Raw genomic sequence first — 17850 nt, forward strand, 5'->3', positions numbered from 1 at the left:
TCCAAGGTCCCTTCCCACTCTGTTTCTCTATGTTCTAAACCCCTTCGGTTGTTAAGCAAATCGCTCAGTCGTTAAGCGACTCCAGCTCCCCCCATGGACGTTGTTTGCGGCAAGCCCGCTGGGAAGATCACAACTGGCGACCACGTGATTCCCGCGACTCGGCAACTCTTGAAAATACATGCCCAGGTTGTGATCACTTGATTGTGGCGATGTTGTGGCCCTTTTAAACACAAGGACCGGTTATAACTCCCGTTTATTTTCACAACCGTTTGTGAAACAAACAATCACTGAACGGACGGTCGTAAGCCGAGGACCACCCGTACAGCAACGCTGGGTTTGTGTTTGCAAGAAATCCATCTTCGTCACAGCTTTGGGCAGAGAGAGAGAGAGACGCAGCAGAGACGACCCCCCTCTTCCCTCCTATCAAGGCAGCTGGCGTGTTCCCCGGACACCCGTCAGGTGAGCCTTGTGTGTTTGTGTGTCTTTTCCGACAGAGCCGTGAGAAAGCAGACAGCTGGCCGCTGTGTCCTCGGTGGATGGTCAAGGCAACACGTGGCCGGGTTAGGCAGGTATATATAAAAATGCGATGGAAGAGAAGGGGTTCCTATTTGTTGCCCTGTTCGGTGACAATGAGGGTCTTGGTGGTCTTGGCGACTTTGCTGGCGGTGGCGTTTGCCACCGATACCTTCAACGGGTAGGTAGACACGGGCCTCGGATAGGAAAGGACACAGTGACCGGGGGAAGAGTTCACCGGGTGCCACTTTCGGACTCTTAGCAGCATTGGTCGCTGGACAGTTTGATAATTTGGGGTGGGGGGCATCCCTTACCAGCCTCTAAGTAGAGCCCCTGCTATGTATGCTACATCTTTCTCCTTCTATCCTGGCCACTTTTTAAACGAGGCGCGATGGGGAGCGTTTTAACAAATCAGATAGAAAGTCCCTACAGAGAGTGGTGAGGACAGTGGAGATTATAGTAAGCTTGCTTCCCGCTATTCAGGATACTGCTCATAAGCGCTATGTGCATAGAGCTTGAAGCATTGTTAGAGACTGTGTTGTTTCTCTACTTCACGCAATATATGCGGGTATATGCATCATTTTGTATTTATTTATCTTGTCATGTTCATGCGGTGCATATTGGAGGTGGTGACTCTTTTGAGAGCTGTATGCAACGAAATTTCATTTTAATATATGCCGTTTTTTGGGGGGGGGATTCTGTTTCTGTCACCCACACAAACGTTGTGGAAGCTTCATCCCTGGAGACTTTCAAGAAGAGACTGGATTGCCCTCTGTCAGAAATGGTGTAGGGCCTCCTGCTTGGGTGCGGGAGGTTGGACTAGATGACCTACAAGGACCCTTCCAACTCTTGTTATTCTGTTCCGCAGACATCAGGTGCTCAGAATCCGGGCTGCCGATGGAGCTCAGGTGGAGACGTTGAAGGAGCTGGAAGCTCTGGAGAATCTTCAGGTACTGATTAACAAGAACCTTTCCTACGATCAGGGGCCAGAATGATGAAGTTATTCATTAATAAAGAACGTTGAAGGAATAGGAAATTGTTCTTGAGCTATATAGGATGTGTTTCCAAAGTTCATATCTGCTGAATGTAACTCCTCATTGGTGACAGGGAGGCATCCGGCCAGTAAACATCTCCATTTAGTTGTCCAGACTCCACGCTGCAACGGAGGATGGGGTCGTTAAAAGAAGGCAACAACGATGATGACACCATGTCAATAATCTTCTCTCTTCATTCTCATTTGGATGCGTAGCTGGATTTCTGGCGAGCACCGGCTCATCCCGACCTCCCCATAGATGTCCGCGTGCCCTTCCACAGCCTTCAAGGGGTCAAGGCCTTTCTGGAGGCCAATGACATCCAATACTCCATCATGATCGGCAACCTTCAGGTGAGTGCTCTGACCACATGAGGTGGACCTGTTGGTCCTGGAAAGAACCACTCTTGCAATCTCAAAAGATCTGACATCAGAAGCAATGGAGAAGGACATATGGAAGTGTCCCGAAGGTGCTTTTCCAAGAGACGGTTTCTCAACCTCGGTGACTTTAAGTCCTGCGGACTTCAACTCCCAGAATCCCCCAGCCAGCATAGCTGGCTGGGGGATTCTGGGAGTTGGAGTCCACAGGACTTAAAGTCTCTGAGGTTGAGAAACACTACCTCTCCGTAATCATATTGAACTGTAATTCTAAGGGGATGCCACAAAAAGTGAGAGCTTTTTCCAAAAAACAATGAAGGTAGAAGAAGAAGAAGCAAGGGTAGAAGCTAATCAAGGAGAGATTCAACCTTAGGACTAAGGAGAAATGTCCTGATAGTTGAAACTGTTAATCAGTGGAACAGAAGTTATGGGTGCACCATCACCGGAGGTTTTCAAGAAGAGATTGGGTAGCCATTTGTCCGAAATGGAATGAGATTTCCTCTGTGACCAGCGGGTTGGACTAAACCACCTCCCAAGACCCTTTTAACTCTGGTCTATGCTGTATGTTTTAGGCTCGTCACCAAAAAATGTAGTGTAGCAAGTTGACCCTATCTCAATGTTGAAACCCCATCGTTAAGAAGGTATCCCCCACGGACCATCAGATGTTTTGAGTCAATGTTATGGATTGGAAGAAGTTCTAGGCTGCTCTTCCATCAGATGAGTTGGCCAACATGACCAAGGGCTTGGGGTTGGCTTTCCTGGAATTTTCAGAAGGGACGCAGTGGCTCAGGGGCTAAGACGCTGAGCTTGTTGATCAGAATGCTCAGCAGTTTGGCGGTTCGAATCCCTAGCGCCGCGTAACGGAGTGAGCTCCCGTGACTTGTCTCAGCTTCTGCCAATCTAGCAGTTCGAAATCAGGTCAAAAAATGCAAGTAGAAAAATAGGAACCACCTTTGGTGGGAAGGGAACAGCGTTCCGTGCGGCTTCGGCGTTGATTCATGCCGGCCACATGACCACAGAGACGTCCTCAGGCAGCGCTGGCTGTTTGGCTTTGAAACAGAGATGAGCACCGCCCCCTAGAGTCGGGAACGACTAGCACATATGTGCCAGGGGAACCTTTACTTTTACCTTTACAATAGAAGTAAAGCGAGGGGAACATTTACCTTCCTGAAATTCCTGGAAGGGTTTCGATGGATCAACGGGAGAATGGATTTGAGAAAAAGTCTTCATTCCGCGGAAGGATGGAGTGGGATTTAGCTCTGAGTGGAAGACGCAGAGGAGAGATTAACCTCCTGCTCAACTGACCCTTTGTGATTCTCCTCGTTGTCTCCTTCAGAAACTGATTGAGGAGGAGAGGAGTCAAATGATGCGCCAACGACAAGTCCAAGAGTTGTCACTCGCCAATTTTAACTTCGCTGCTTACCACGACTTGGATACAGTAAGTACATTTAAGGCACGGTGGGGTGTGTGTGTCTCCAACCATCTTACGACTGCGAATATTTGAATTCAGTAGCGGAGGAGACTTCTAGAGGACCACTTAGAGACCCCATTGTGGCATCTGCTCTTTGCTTGCTAGATCTATAGCTTCATGGACCTTTTGGTGCGCACCAAACCCCTCCTGGTCAGCAAGATTGAGATTGGCCAGACAACCGAAGGACGCCCAATCAATGTGTTGAAGGTCAGTCTCTGTTTGGATGCTCATTTTGGAGGGAGGACTTCTGGAGGGGGGGGGGAAAGTTGTCGTGTCTTTTCAACATAACTAAACCCCAAGAGAAGAGAAGATTGGTAGCTGAGCGTTGAACTGTGGAGATCTTTGTGGTTTTCTTGTAGACGTTTCTTGACCCAGCTAGGTAACATCTTCAGTGGAGTATATAAACAGAGAGTAAACACCGTTCTTTCCAGCATTGATGATGTGACCTAGTTGGAGCATGAAACATCTACAAGAAGACCACCAAGCTGAGAGAGCACCAGGGACCCCACAGTAGTAGTTTTCTTCTTCTTCTTCTTCTTCTTCTTCTTCTTCTTCTTCTTCTTCTTCTTCTTCTTCTTCTTCTTCTTCTTCTTCTCCCTCCTCCTCCTCCTCCCCACCAACACCACTAACCACCCCCTGCTTTCCTAGCACTGATAAAGTTACCTAGTTGGGTCATGAAACGTCTGTAAGAAAACAAGCAAGCTCAGAGGGAACCAAGGACCTCCCCAGTCCTCCTCCTCCTCCTCCTCCTCCTCCTCCTCCTCCTCCTCCTGTCCATAACCCTACGCCCTCCTAGCACTGATAATGTTTCCTAGTTGGGTCATGAAACGTTTGTAAGAAAACAACCAAGCTCAGAGAGCACCAAGCACTCCACAGTCCTCCTCCTCCTCCCTCTTCCTTCTCCTCCCTTATCCTCCTCCTCCTCCTCCATCCCACAAACCCCACTCCCTTCTAGCACTGATGATGTTCCCTAGTTGGGTCATGAAACATCTGCAAGGAAACCACCAAGCTCAGAGACCACCAGGGACTCCCTCACAGCCCTCCCTCCCTTTCCTTCCCCCTGCCCCTTCCCTTTATTCTTTCTCCTTTCTCCTCCTCCACCTTCTCCTCCTCACCACAAACCACCACTCCCTTCTAGCACTGATGATGTTCCCTAGTTGGCTCATGAAACGTCTGCAAGAAAACTACCAAGCTCAGAGAGCATCAAAAGATCCCTCATGAGAGAGCACCAAGGATGATTATTTCTTCTTCTTCTTCTTCTTCTTCTTCTTCTTCTTCTTCTTCTTCTTCTTCTTCTTCTTCTTCTTCTTCTTCTTCTTCTTCTTCTTCTTCTTCCTCCTCCTCCCCCTCCCCCTCTTCCTCCCCTTCTTCTGCTCCTTCTTCCTCTTCTCCTCCTCCTCCTCCTCCCTCCCTTGTAACACTGACGATGTTACCTAGTTCCAGAGGTGAGATTGGAAAATTTTAACAACTGGTTCTCTGCTCAGTTGCTGGGTGGCCTCCTTGGCCTCCTCACAGTGTGTGTGTGTGGGGGGGTCGTTTTCACCCTCCCCGGGCTCTGGAGGCTTTCCTTGAGCCTCCGGAAGGGCAAAAATTGCCTCCCCGGGCTCTGGGGGCCCTCCAGAAGCCGGAAACAAGTCCGTTTCCAGACTTCCAGAACTTCCGGTCGGCCTGTTTTTCGCCCTCCCAGAGCCTCCAGGCACTTACCCGGCATCCAAAATGGGCCGTGTGGAGACTCCTTGGAGGGGTAGGGCCAGCCGGTCCTGGCAAACTGGTCTGAACCGGCTGAATCTCACCCCTGTCTAGTTGGGTCATGAAATGTTTGTAAGATTCAAATCAAGATGGTTGCTTAGATCAGTGTTTCTCAACCTTGGCAACTTGAAGATGTCCGGACTTCAACTCCCAGAATTCCCCAGCCAGCGAATGCTGGCTGGGGAATTCTGGGAGTTGAAGTCCGGACATCTTCAAGTTGCCAAGGTTGAGAAACACTGGCTTAGATGGAAGTCTTCTCTTTGTTCTTTGCTTGGCACAGTTCAGCACCGGGGGAACCAATCGGCCAGCGATCTGGATTGACACCGGCATCCATTCCCGCGAGTGGGTCACTCAAGCCAGTGGAATTTGGTTTGCAAAGAAGGTAACAGCCGCAAACTTTCTCTAGGCAGGAGAGGGGAAAGCTAAACCATCATCTCTTGGTTAGATCAGGGCTTTTCAAGTTTGGCGGATTGACGGGGGCTCCAATTGCACTACAGGCGAAGTCCTCGGGGTACAACAGTTCATTTAGTGACCATTCGAAGTTACAAGGGCACGGGAAAAAAACCCCTTTTCAAGTTTGGCGGATTGACGGGGGCTCCAATTGCACTACAGGCGAAGTCCTCGGGGTACAGCAGTCCATTTAGTGACCATTCGAAGTTACAAGGGCACGGGAAAAAAACCCTGATTTTTTCACACGACCACTGCAGTCCCGTGATTAAAATGCAGACATTTGGCAACTGACTCCTATCGATGAGTGTCCCGGATCACTTCTTGTTACTTTCTGACCCATCTTATTCATTTAAAACAACTGCAGTGTTTCATAGAACGACCGCAACAGGAAAGGTTGCAAAATGGAACAAAATTCGCTTCATAAATGTCTTGCTTAGCGACAGAAATTCGGGGCTCAATTGTGATCGTGAGCCGAAGGACTATCTATATGCCACCTTGTTTTTTCTTAGAGATAGTCCTGTAATTTTCCAAGTGCTGCGGTGGCCTCACAATCGGCAGGCGGTCAGTTCGATCCTAGGTAGAGGCAGATATTTCTCTCTCTGCACACGATGAGAATATATCTGCCGAACAAAACTCTGCACTGGCGACAGGGAAAGGCATCCGGCCAGGAAACACTCAGCTTCATTCAGTTGCCCAGGCTCCACCCCCCCAAAAGAATTATGAGGTCATTAAAAGAACGATGATGATATTCCTGTAATTTTCCCTAAATGCAGGAAAAATGGGGACGGTCCAGCACATCTGCCCCCCACCGCATTTCATGGCTTCTGTTCCCCATTTAGTCCTAAAATAAAAATAAAATAAAAGCCATGGCCAATCTGATATTTTCTAGATTTTTTCCCCCCCACTCCAGGTCCTAAAATATGTTGGCTTGTGAAGGGTGTCCTGTCATAGTGATCCCATAAATCGGGGGTCCCCAATTCCTGGTCCGTGAATAGGTACTGGTCCACAATATGCCACAAACTGGGCCGTACCAACAAGCGAAGCCCCATCCGTGGGATGCAGGCAGCACGCGAAACCACGCCCCCCTCTGGTTAGTGGAGAACTTGTCTCTACGGAAGCGGTCCCTGGTGCCCAAAAGATTGGGGGCCACTGCCATAAATGCACCAGTAAGGCAGTTAGATGGATGCAATGTAGAGTGGTGCTGTGGCCTAGAGGTTGAGCTCTTGCCTCACAATCCGGAGGCTGTGTGTTCGATCCTAGGTAGAGGCAGATATTTCTCTCTCTAGGCAAAATGGGATTATAACTGCTGAACAAAACTCCGCATTGGCAACAGGAAAGGCATCTGGCCAGGAAACAGCTTCATTCAATTGATTTCGATCCTCTTTAGATCTTTGAAGAAGTCGGGAAAGATCCTTCTCTCACATCCATCATGAACCAGTTCGATATCTTCTTAGAGATTGTCACCAATCCGGATGGTTATGCCTACACCCACGCCAAGGTATCTTGTTCCTGGTGGTGGAACATCGGTGGTACATGTGAGGTGCAGCATGAAAATGCTTTAGGCTCTACTTCCTTCCGACATTCATTGGAGCTGTGGTGACACAGTGGTGAGAATGAAGCAGGCTAATTCTGCCCATTGCCAGGAGTTCAATCTTCACCCGCTCAAGGTTGACTCAGCCTTTCATCCTTCCGAGGTCGGTCAAATGAGAACCCAAATGGTTGGGGCCAATAGGCTGACCACGTAAACTGCTTAGAGAGGGCTGTAAAGCACTGTGAAGCGGTATATAAAGTCTAAATGATACTGCTAAGTGGGAAGGAAGGAAGGAAGGAAGGAAGGAAGGAAGGAAGGAAGGAAGGAAGGAAGGAAGGAAGGAAAGAAGAACTGTGGTGGCACAGTGGTTAGAATGCAGTATTGCAGGCTACTCTACCCCCTGCCAGCAGTTTGATCCTGACCGGCTAAAGGATGACTCAGCCCTACATCCTTCTGAGGTCAGTAGGAGGAGGACCCAGATTGTTGGGAGCCATAGGCAGGAAGGAAGGAGAGAATGGAGATGAATGAATGAATGAATGAATGAATGAATGAATGAATGAATGAATGAAGGAAGGAAGGAAGGAAGGAAGGAAGGAAGGAAGGAAGGGCCACGGTGGCGCAATGGTTGGAATGCAGTATTGCAGGCAAACTCTTCCAACTGCCAGGAGTTCAATCCTGACCAGCTTAAAGTTGACTCAGCTTTCCATCCTTCCGAGGTCGGTAGAATGAGGACCCAGATTGTTGGGGGCAAGAGAGGCTGACCCTGTAAACTGCTTAGAGAGGGCTGTAAAAGCACTGTGAAGCGGTATATGTCTAAATGATACTGCTAAGTGAGAAGGAAGAAAGGAAGGAAGGAAGGAAGGAAGGAAGGAAGGAAGGACGGAAAGGCAAAGGAAAGGAAGGGAAGGGAAGGGAAGGGGAAGGAAAGAAGAAAGGGAAGGGGAAGGAGGGAATGGAGGAAGGAAAGAAGGGAGGAAGAAAGAAGGGAGAGAAGGGAACGGAAGGAAGGGCCCTGGTGGCACAGTGGTCAGAATGCACTATTGCAGACTACTTCTGCCCACTGCCAGCAGTTCGATCCTGACCGGATCAAGGTTCGACTCAGCCTTCCATCCTTAGAATGTGCTCCCAGATTATATGGGGCAATCGGATGACTCTATAAACAGCTTCGGGAGGGCTGGGAAGCCCTGTGAAAGCGGCATATAAGTGCTACGGCTACTGATGGGCATTCCTGATCTGCAGAACCGTATGTGGCGTAAGACCAGATCGAAGATAGAGGGATCCACTTGCATCGGAGTCGACCCCAACCGGAATTGGGCAGCAGGCTTTGGAGGTAAAACATTGGTGGGGGTGTTGGGGGACTGGGCAGCTTCATCAACGGAAGAAGTCGGCGCCCCAATTGTGGTCGCGAGTCGAGGACCGCCTGCGGTGGCGCAAGAATCAAGGCGCTGGAGGTCCTCTAGTCCAACCCCTGTCATTTTGCATTGCAGGGACTGGCTCCAGCGGGAACCCCTGCTCCGAAACCTACCGCGGGCCTTACGCAGAGTCTGAACCGGAGGTGAAAGCCATTGCGGATTTCGTGCGTCAACACGGCAACATCAAGGCCTTCGTCTCCATCCACAGTTACTCCCAGATGCTCCTCTACCCTTACGGTTACACCACGGAGAAAGCGCCAGATCACCAGGAGCTGGTAAGCTTCCTCAGAAGAACCATCCGAAAATTCACGTGTCTTTTAATAATGTTCTCCTCTAGTTTTGTTCTGAATTGGGGGTGTGTGTGTGTGTGTATTTTAATCTTTTGAATAAAATTACACATACGCACACACACATCCCTATGTAGGTATATATAATTTTATTCAAAAGATTAAAATATAAAGGAGAATATTTGTAGCCTGGAGTTGACAGGAGCGGGGAGTCCTCTGAGCTCACGTATTTTCTTGCAGACGTTTCACAACCCAGCTAGGTAACGTCATCAGGGCTGAAGGGAGGGGGTTTGTGGAGGGGGAAAGGGAGAGGGGGGAGGAGGAGGAGGAAGGGCAATTGGTGCTGTCCGAGGTTGGTGGTTTTCTTGCAAATGTTTCGTGACCCAAGTAGGTAACACCATCAGTGCTAGAAGGGAGTGGGTTTGTGAGGGAGAGAAGAAGGAAGAAGAGGAGGAGTGGGAGGAGGAGGAGGAAGAGGAGGGGCTGTGGGGTCCCTGGTGACCTCTGACCTTGGTGGTTTTCTTGCAGACGTTTCATGACCCAGCTAGGTAACATCATTGGGGCTGAAGGGAGTGAGTTTGTGGAGGGGGAAAGGGAGAGGGGGGAGGAGGAGGAGGAGGAGGAGGAGGAGGAGGAGGAGGAAGAAGAAGAAGAAGGGCGATTGGTGCTCCCTGGGCTGGGTGGTTTTCTTGCAGACGTTTCATGACCCAGCTAGTTAACTTCATCAGTGCTGAAGGGAGTGAGTTTGTGGAGGGGGAAAGGGAGAGGTGAGGAGGAGGAGGAGGAGGAGGAGGAGGAGGAGGAGGAGGAGGAGGAGGAGGAGGAGGAGGAAGGGCGATTGGTGCTCCCTGAGCTGGGTGGCTTTCTTGCAGACGTTTCATTACCCAACTAGGTAACGTCAACAGTGCTAGCAAGGAGTGCAGTTTGCTATCACAACCGTATGGCGATAGCGATTCACTTACTGATGGGGGCAAGAAACATTTCCTCCCCCGGGGGAGGAAATTCACTGGACCAATGTTTCGCTTAGCCACAAAAACGTTGGGCTCCGTCGTGGTCGTGAATCGAGGATGACCCAAAGAACGCTTGGCCAACCCAACAGGCCACCTTAACTTCTTCTCAACCAGAGGTTTTCTGTCGGCTGCTCATCTTCCCTAACTAAAGCCCCCACCCCTCCAAAAAAAACCCCTTCTAGAAACTTCCCCCTTCCCCCACTTGGTCCTCCCATCTCCTCTCCTCCTCTCTCTTCCCAGGATGCTCTGGCTAAGAAGGCCGTCGCTGCTCTGGAGTCCCTCCACGGAACCAAGTACATATACGGCGACATCCTCACCACCATCTGTAAGTGACCGAAACGGCCAGCCGATGAATTGCAGGCGGTCCTGGACTTACGACCGTTCGTTTAGTGACCGTTCTAAGTTATTGCGGCGCTGGGGGAAAAAAAGGGGGCAGGGCCGTTTTTCGCACAACCGAGGTAGCACCCCCCCTGCCTGGTCATGTGATCAAAATTCAGCGGCTTGGCCAGGGACTCGTATTTATGACGCTTGCAACGTCCCGGGGTGACGTGATTCCCCTTGGGCGGCTGTCTGACAAGCAGTGGGGGAAGCCGGATTCGCTTAACAACCGGGTTACTAACTCAGCAACTGCAGAGATTCGCTTAAGAGCGGTGGCAAGGTGGTGTTAAAACGGGAGAAAACGGATATTTAATAAATGTCTTGGTTAGCGACAGAATTTGGGGGGGGTTGTAAAGTCAAGGACTACCTGTATTGGAATGGGCCTACGGTTTGATTAGGATTACTTATCCCAAAGGTGCTTTTCCCCCCCAAAAAAGGCAACAGGACTTTCTTGTTTTTTTCTTTGAAGTTGTTTCGCTTCTCATCCCTGAAGCTTCCTGGGTTCTGACTGGGTGATGGAGGAAGGAAGGACTGATACTCCTTGCAGACAGCTGGTCATTTGCATCCTGTTAGAGGGTCGTTGAGGCCACTTGGAGGTTTCTCTGTGTCTTCAGCGTCACACCTGAGTGGTGCAAATGGGTGTGGAAGCTTCTTTGGAATTGCACAGTTCTTTTGCTCCACACCCATTGCACTACTCAGGTGTGACGCTGTGGACACAGAGAAACCTCCAAGGGGCCTCAACGACCTTCTAAAAGGATGCAAATGACCAGCTGTCTGCAAGGACTATCAATCCTTCCCTTCCCCACCATTTGATCAGAACTGAGGAAGCTTCTTGGATGAGAAGCGAAATGTCTTCAAAAGAAAAACCTCCAAATGGCCTCAACGACCCTCTAAAAAGAATGGAAATGACTAGTTGTCTGCAAGGAGTATAAATCCTTCCATCCCCCACCATTCGGTCAGAAGCTGAAGAAGCTTCTTGGATGAGAAGTGAAACGTCTTCAAAAGAAAATCCTCCAAGTGGCCTCAACGACCCTCTAAAAAGAATGCAAATGACCAGCTGTCTGCAAGGAGGATCAGTCCTTCCTTCCTCCATCACCCAGTCAGAACTGAGAAAGCTTATTGGATGAGAAGTGAAACATCTTCAAAGAAAAACCAGAAAGTCCAGTTACCTCTTGAAAAAAAAGAGCATCTTTGGGACAAGGATGACTTGGATGACATCAGGATTGAGTAGTGGATTGAGTCCATAAGGAATCCAGTAGATCGTTTCCTGTTTGAGCAGGGGGTTGGACTAGAAGACCTCCAAGGTCCCACCCATCGCTCTCATTCTATCATTAAAGCCACCGTCGTTGGTGACAGTTCTTGACTTATGCCACATCCCAGGACTCCCAAATCTTCTCCTTTATCGCCAACTCGGCACCACAATCACCTTACAGTGGGGAAGCCTCGGTCTGTCGATTTTCCCGGATTCTTCCCAGGGGAACGTGTGAACCTGGGAGCCTGTCAGGAATGAAAAAGCACTTCTTTTTCCTTCTCTGCCCTCCCGTTATCTGGAAGAGGGAGAAAACCAAAACGAACCAAGTGTTGTGGCTGGTCAGCGGAGGTGGCTGCAGTGAGGAGGCTGGGGAGGAGCCTGGGCCAGTCCTGGAGTCTGGGGAAGGCTCGGATGAGGGCTCGGAGGCAGAGAGGGGGCCAGGGCCGTCCGACAGTTATCAGCTGCCTTCGGAGTGGATTTGTGGAGGGGAAAAGGGAGAGGGGAGGAGGAGGAGGAGGAAAGGTGATTGATGCTCTCCGAGCTTGATTGCTTCCTTGAAGACGTTTCATGACCCAGCTAGGCAACATCATCAGTGCTCGAAGGGAGAGGGGTGATGGGTGCTTTTGTCCTGCTCGAGAGACGGTTTTCACGAATCGTCTTCTTTTGCATCCCCCTTCCTGTCTCTAGACAAAGCTGACGGAGGCACGATTGACTGGACCTACGACCAAGGCATTAAGTACTCCTACACCTTTGAGCTGAGAGACAAGGGACGATACGGGTTCCTGCTCCCGGCTAACCAGATCATTCCCACGGCAGAGGAGACCTGGCTTGCCCTGATGGCCATCATGGAGCACACGCGGGATCATCCCTACTAAGCCGGAGGGGCCGGGCTTACGGCGACGGTCTTGCCCCAGGCCGCCTGGTCCTCAGCCCGCCTTTGGGATTCACCCGGGGGCGCCTCCCGCCTGATTCTTACCAATAGCCCCTTTGCACATCATCGGCTCCTGCTGCATTTCTGCTGCCGGTAGTAATGGCAGTGCGGCAGAACCTGGGGGTGGAGTCCAAGGAGGGATCAGCCTAGCATCCCTACATAGTCACAAGCGAATGAAATCTACCCTCCCTGGAATTCCACTGGCCCTGAGATCTAACTCCCGGCAGGCGCCGATAGTTGAGAAGATTCCTGTGCGTCGGGTTTTCAGCAATAAAGTAGTTCTAATTGGACCGTTGTGTGTGGATCTGTGTTTTTTGTGTGCCCGGCACTTTTTTGCACTAAGCAAGTCCAAGTGACGGGAGATAAAAGTTATAAGTTAAATATGGAATACTGGAACAAGTTCCCATTTCAGGATTCAGTAGCTTAAGAGTAGGATAAAGTAGGAAGGGACCTTGAAGGTCTTCTACTGGTCTTTTGGGCACCAGGGATGGGTTCCATGGACGTTTTTCCGCAGACCAGACGGGTGTGTGGTTTTGCGTGATGCCCGCTTATCGAGCTTTGCTTGTTTCCGCAGTCCAGTTTCTGGCATGCTGTGACCTGGCACTGGTCTTGTCCAACCCCCTGCTCAAGCAGGAGACCCTTCACCAGTTCAGACAAATGGCTGTCCAATCTCTTCTTGAAAATTTCCAGTGTTGGAGCACCCACAACTTCTGGAGGCAAGGAGTTCCACTGATAGATTCTTCTCATGGTCAAGCAATGTCTCCTTACTAATAAAGGAGAATATTTGTAGCTCAGGGTTGAAATGAGGGATTCTTGGTGCTCTCTGAGCTTGTTTTCTTACCGATGTTTCATGACCCAAACTAGGTAACATCATCAGTGCTACGGTAGTAAGGTGTCAGGCCTGCAGCCATCTCTTCTTTTGAGTCTTTGACCTGCCACAATTTCTATTATCATTTTTTTCTATTGTGGGAAAATGGGAGGGAGGGTTGTACGAAATTAGATGCTACGTAGCCATAACAACATTCTTTCTAGAGAGCCAAGTTCATCTTTTGTCTTTGCACCTCTGCACCTGACCGGATCTGGATGGGTGGAACTGCCAGCATTGACAGTGGGAGATTGGACCGTGGGGTGGACTTGTGGTTGGGGGGGGGGGGGGGAGACCTTGAACTTTCAACTGGGAGGGGAAGACCGGGAAGCTTTCAGATTTGGGTTTTCCAAGAGGTGCCAACATGGCTCTCTTCATCAATTGGGACTTTGAGGAATACTTTGCCTCGGATTCTGATTTACTCTTGGATGCTATTTGGAACCCTGGCATTAACCTGAATCTGACATAAGGAGTAGTTTGCTGTCAGTTTATATTCTCTTATATTAGAATATTATTATATTACCAGTAGAATACAGCAACCTTCACTCCTTCCTAGCCCTGAGGATGTTACCTTGTTTGGGTCATGAAACATCTGAAGAAAAATATGCAAGCTCAGAGCACCAAGGGGCCCTCATAATTTCTCCCAGGTTGGATTTGATTTAAATCAAGTTGATTTAAATCACGATTTAAATCACTAGCAAAAAGGGCTTGATTTATTTTGAATTTGTATTTTTGTATTTTATTGGTCTTGTATGCCGCCCACTTCCCAAGGACTCCGGGCGGCTTACAATAAACAAAGGAAGGTGATAAATAGACAAACAGACAAACAACAATTTAAAATACACAACATTCATAGTTCCCGTGGGGCTGACTATTACAACAGCCCCCCAGCCTGCCGGAGCAGCCAGGACTTGGTGGCTTTGCGGAAGGCCGGGAGAGTAGTAAGGGTCCGGATCTCCATGGGGAGTTCGTTCCAAAGAGCTGGAGCTGCAACAGAGAAGGCTCTCCCCCGGGGAGTCGCCAGCCGGCAATGGCCGGCAGATGGAATCCGGAGGAGGCCTAGTCTGTGCGATCTGATCGGTCTATGGGAGGTAATTGGCAGGAGGCGGTCCCTCAGGTACCCAGGTCCGATGCCATGTAGGGCTTTATAAGTAACGACTAGCACCTTGAAGCGAGTCCGGAGACTAATAGGTATCCAGTGCAGCTCGCGGAGGATAGGTGTAACATAGGTGTACCTGGGTGCACCCACGATCGCTCGCGCGGCTGCATTCTGGACTAGCTGAAGTCTTTGAACACTCTTCAAGGGCAGCCCCATGTAGAGCGTATTAAATCAGCTCAATTTAAGTCCTGATTTTGAAAGAGCAGCTGTCATCTCTGTCCTGCTGTTGACTCACCGACAGTCCCAATATTGCAGAATGCACAGCCTCTCATGCTACAGAACTAAGCTCCATTTCGGGCTGAATAAACTTAATTATGAATGTATCTTAAATAGAAAACTATCTTTAGGTAGATGTTTACTCCAAAAGCATTTGATTAAAATAAATTTGATGAAAATAAAAATCCAATGTAAAAAAATCTGATTTCTTTTTTTAAAAAAAACCACAATTTTTATCCCCCCCGATTTCTCCTTAGTTCTAAGTTGCTTCTCACCTTGATTAGTTTCCAAGTGGTGTTTTGGGACTATTTACCTGGCACTTTCTGGCCATAGAAGGGAATACTTGTCAATAAGTGGGCACTCCTTATGGACCGACCGATTATCTCTAGAGGTAGTCCTTGACTTACGATTGGCCGCTTAGTGACAATTCAGAGTTACGACAGACCCCATTAAAGGTACTTACGATGTGGTTCCAAAGTTACGATGGCCTCCCCCTCCCCCCCCAGTCACATGACAGCCTGCTGGATGTATGGCAACTTATCTCCTTTTATGACCGTTTGCAGCATCCCAGTCAGCTGACTCATTTTATGACATTTCTGCTGACAACCAGCATCTGCTTTCCGTTTTCAGCGAAAACTGCTCATAGCGAAGAGTCCGTTTAACGACTGGGGTGTTTGCTTAACCATCATGGCGGCTGCCTTAGGACAGCTGTATTCGCTTAACAACTGCTGCAAAAAAGGTCGTAAGATTGGGTCGGTCACCTGAGTGATTTGCTTCACGGCCGTCATGACTACCGACCGTAAATTAAAAAATGACCTACCTCGGGCTGTCTCCATTTTAATTTTGATGCCGAGTGTAAGGGTTGGATCTTCCTTTTGAAAATAAGTTTTTAACAGGTGTTAGGGCAGGAGTGGGCAACTCTTAAGACTTCAACTCCCAGAATTCCTCAGCCAGCATGACCGGCTCAAGAATTCTGGGAGTTGAAGTCCACAGGTCGTTAGCATCTTTAATAGATTAACAGGATTGGAAGGGACCTTGTAGGTCATCTAGTCCAACCCCCTCACCCCACCCAAGAAGGAGACCCTTCACCATTTCTGACAGAGGGCAGTCAAGTCTCTTTTTGAAAGGCTCCAGGGATGAAGCTCCCACAACTTCTGAAGGCAACTTCTGTTCCATGGGTTGATTGTTCTCCCTGTCAGAAAATTCCTCCTTATATTCTGAATCTCTCCTTGGTCAGTTTCCATCCATTATTCCTCGTCTGGCCTTCGGGTGCTTTGGAAAATAGCTTGAGCCCCCTCCTCTCTGTGGCAGCCCCTCAAATATTGCAACACTGCTATCCATGCCTCCCTTGGTCCTTCTCTTCCCTAGACCAGCCAGGCCCAGTTCCTGCAACCGTTCATCGTAGGTTTGAGCCTCCAGTCCCCTCATCATCCTGGTTGCTCTTCTCTGCCCTCTTTCCAGAGTCTCCACTTTTCTGGGGAAAGCAAATGAACCCGCTTAAAAATAATAGCACGCCGCTCTGTATTTATTAAGAGGCAAACCATATAACAGGCAAGTCAAACACAGCACAAAAATGGAAGTGCTAAGAAGAAGAAGCAGCAGCAGCAATGGCTGCCTTAATTCGCTTAATGACTAAAGCATCCCAAATCCACTGAGCAGGTCAGGCCTTCCAACAGCCAAGGATTTTAAAAAGGTTCTTTGGGGTGAAGGAATCCGGGCGGTGGCATCTGTCCTTCTGCTGCACCAGATGGTTCAGTCCTTTGGGCAAACGTCAGGCACGGAAACACACCACCCTGTGCCCAATGGTCACACCAAAGTGCACGCTTGGTCCTCTGAAAAAGGTTCTGGATACGAGCCTCACGCTTGACGCTTCCAGAGATTGTGAGTTTTTAGCGTTCAATGTTCTTTTCAAAACCTCCGCAGAAGTTTCTCAGTTACTCGGACGAAGCCACAGCCACAGAATCAAATTGTATTGATTTCTTTTTCCCACCCCAAGACATTGTGGGAAGAAGAAAATATCACCAGCCAAGGGTGAGGAGCTGTTTCCTTTTGCTTACCAAAAGCAAGAGAGGTGTATTCCAACGATTCCAATCAAACTTTCTCCGTTTTTCCCAACAGTCCTGAAATCCGGAGTTTTCTGAAGGGGTCGTTTTCCTTGCATTGCTAATCTGTAGCTTGACTGCCGCTGCTTTCAGGACCGACTGAGGGACGGTTACGCTAACAATTTACATTAAATAACACACATTTTTTAAAAAAGAAAGAAACAGTAACCAGGCACACCAAAACTGTAAGCTAAGAAGGAAACACATGTGATTCTAGTTCACCTGAAAAATTTACAGAGTTGGATTGAATGCATTTAAAAATAAGAAGGTAGCAGAATAAAAACTGGCAACAAACTGACATCAAACCACAAACCGGGTCGTAATAAAGACATGGTATTTACACAAACCTCGGCTCAAGCTGCCAAGAAATTGCTACTGGGTCAGGATGGAAGGGCGGCGGGATCAGGAAGCTGGAGAAGAGGGATCACGAGGTTGGGTGGAGAGACATCCTTAGGGGTCTCAGCCTTAACAACTTGTGGTGACTTGTCCTGCTGCTGTGGCAAAGGAGACGGCCACAGCATGGAAGCCCCGATTTGGGATGCCATTACAGCCAGCCGCTCATCTATTCGCGAAGCATTTGCTCCGGGTCCTAATTCAAATAACCGAATGGACAAGGGCGTAGCAAAAAAGCCAGCAATCGTTTATCCAAGCAGAACTAAGAAGCAAACAGCTCTGGAGTCAAAAATTATAAAACCTCACAAGCAAGAAAGGTTGGGGGTCTGCAAATCAAGGAAACGCAACACAAAATCAGGAACGCGGACCCCCCCCCCAAAAAAAACCAATGACAAAAGCCCCACAAACCTTCTTCATACTTTTAAAAACCACGCATGATTAAGTTAATATAAAAATAGACATTTTACACAAATCTGTACAGAGAGGAAAAACACAGGGAGGCTTATCGGCGTTGGAGGCGATGAGGGAAGATAAATAGGATGGGAAGGTGTAAAGCCTCAGTCCTTTTTAAATATTGGGGTTTTTTCCCCCCCTGAAAGCATGCATACCACTCGGTCTGGGCATCGCCGAAAGGACTGCGGTGTTGTTCGCCAAGGACGGCAAAAACTGGGGGTGCCTTGTGGGAAGTGGGGTGATAGGGTTGGTAGAGTTCCTTTTTGAATT

General features: G+C 49.0%; 1 protein-coding gene across 1 annotated transcript; it reads left to right on the plus strand.

Moving 5' to 3' along the window:
* The first annotated feature begins 599 nt into the window (after positions 1-599).
* Positions 600-12682, plus strand: LOC106537620 (carboxypeptidase A1). Its single transcript, XM_087722661.1, has 11 exons — positions 600-694; positions 1382-1463; positions 1763-1897; positions 3258-3359; positions 3498-3599; positions 5422-5523; positions 6979-7089; positions 8362-8452; positions 8610-8809; positions 10072-10156; positions 12149-12682. Exons 1-11 carry the CDS (start codon positions 630-632, stop codon positions 12334-12336), a joined length of 1263 nt encoding a protein of 420 aa, XP_087578787.1. The 5' UTR covers positions 600-629; the 3' UTR covers positions 12337-12682.
* Positions 12683-17850: the final 5168 nt, after the last annotated feature.

This window comes from Thamnophis sirtalis, unplaced genomic scaffold, assembly GCF_051295495.1.
Source record: "Thamnophis sirtalis isolate CommonGarterSnake01/CBP01778 unplaced genomic scaffold, rThaSir2_p1.2 scaffold_9, whole genome shotgun sequence".
Lineage (NCBI taxonomy): Eukaryota > Metazoa > Chordata > Lepidosauria > Squamata > Natricidae > Thamnophis > Thamnophis sirtalis.

What these genes read in the sequence shown, in the direction of transcription:
- LOC106537620 (XM_087722661.1), top strand. Translation starts at nt 630, where the DNA reads ATGAGGGTCTTGGTGGTCTTGGCGACTTTGCTGGCGGTGGCGTTTGCC. An exon ending in GCCACCGATACCTTCAACGG is followed by an intron (nt 695 to 1,381) that starts GTAGGTAGACAC and finishes TCTGTTCCGCAG; the next exon opens with ACATCAGGTGCTCAGAATCC. An exon ending in GCCCAATCAATGTGTTGAAG is followed by an intron (nt 3,600 to 5,421) that starts GTCAGTCTCTGT and finishes TGCTTGGCACAG; the next exon opens with TTCAGCACCGGGGGAACCAA.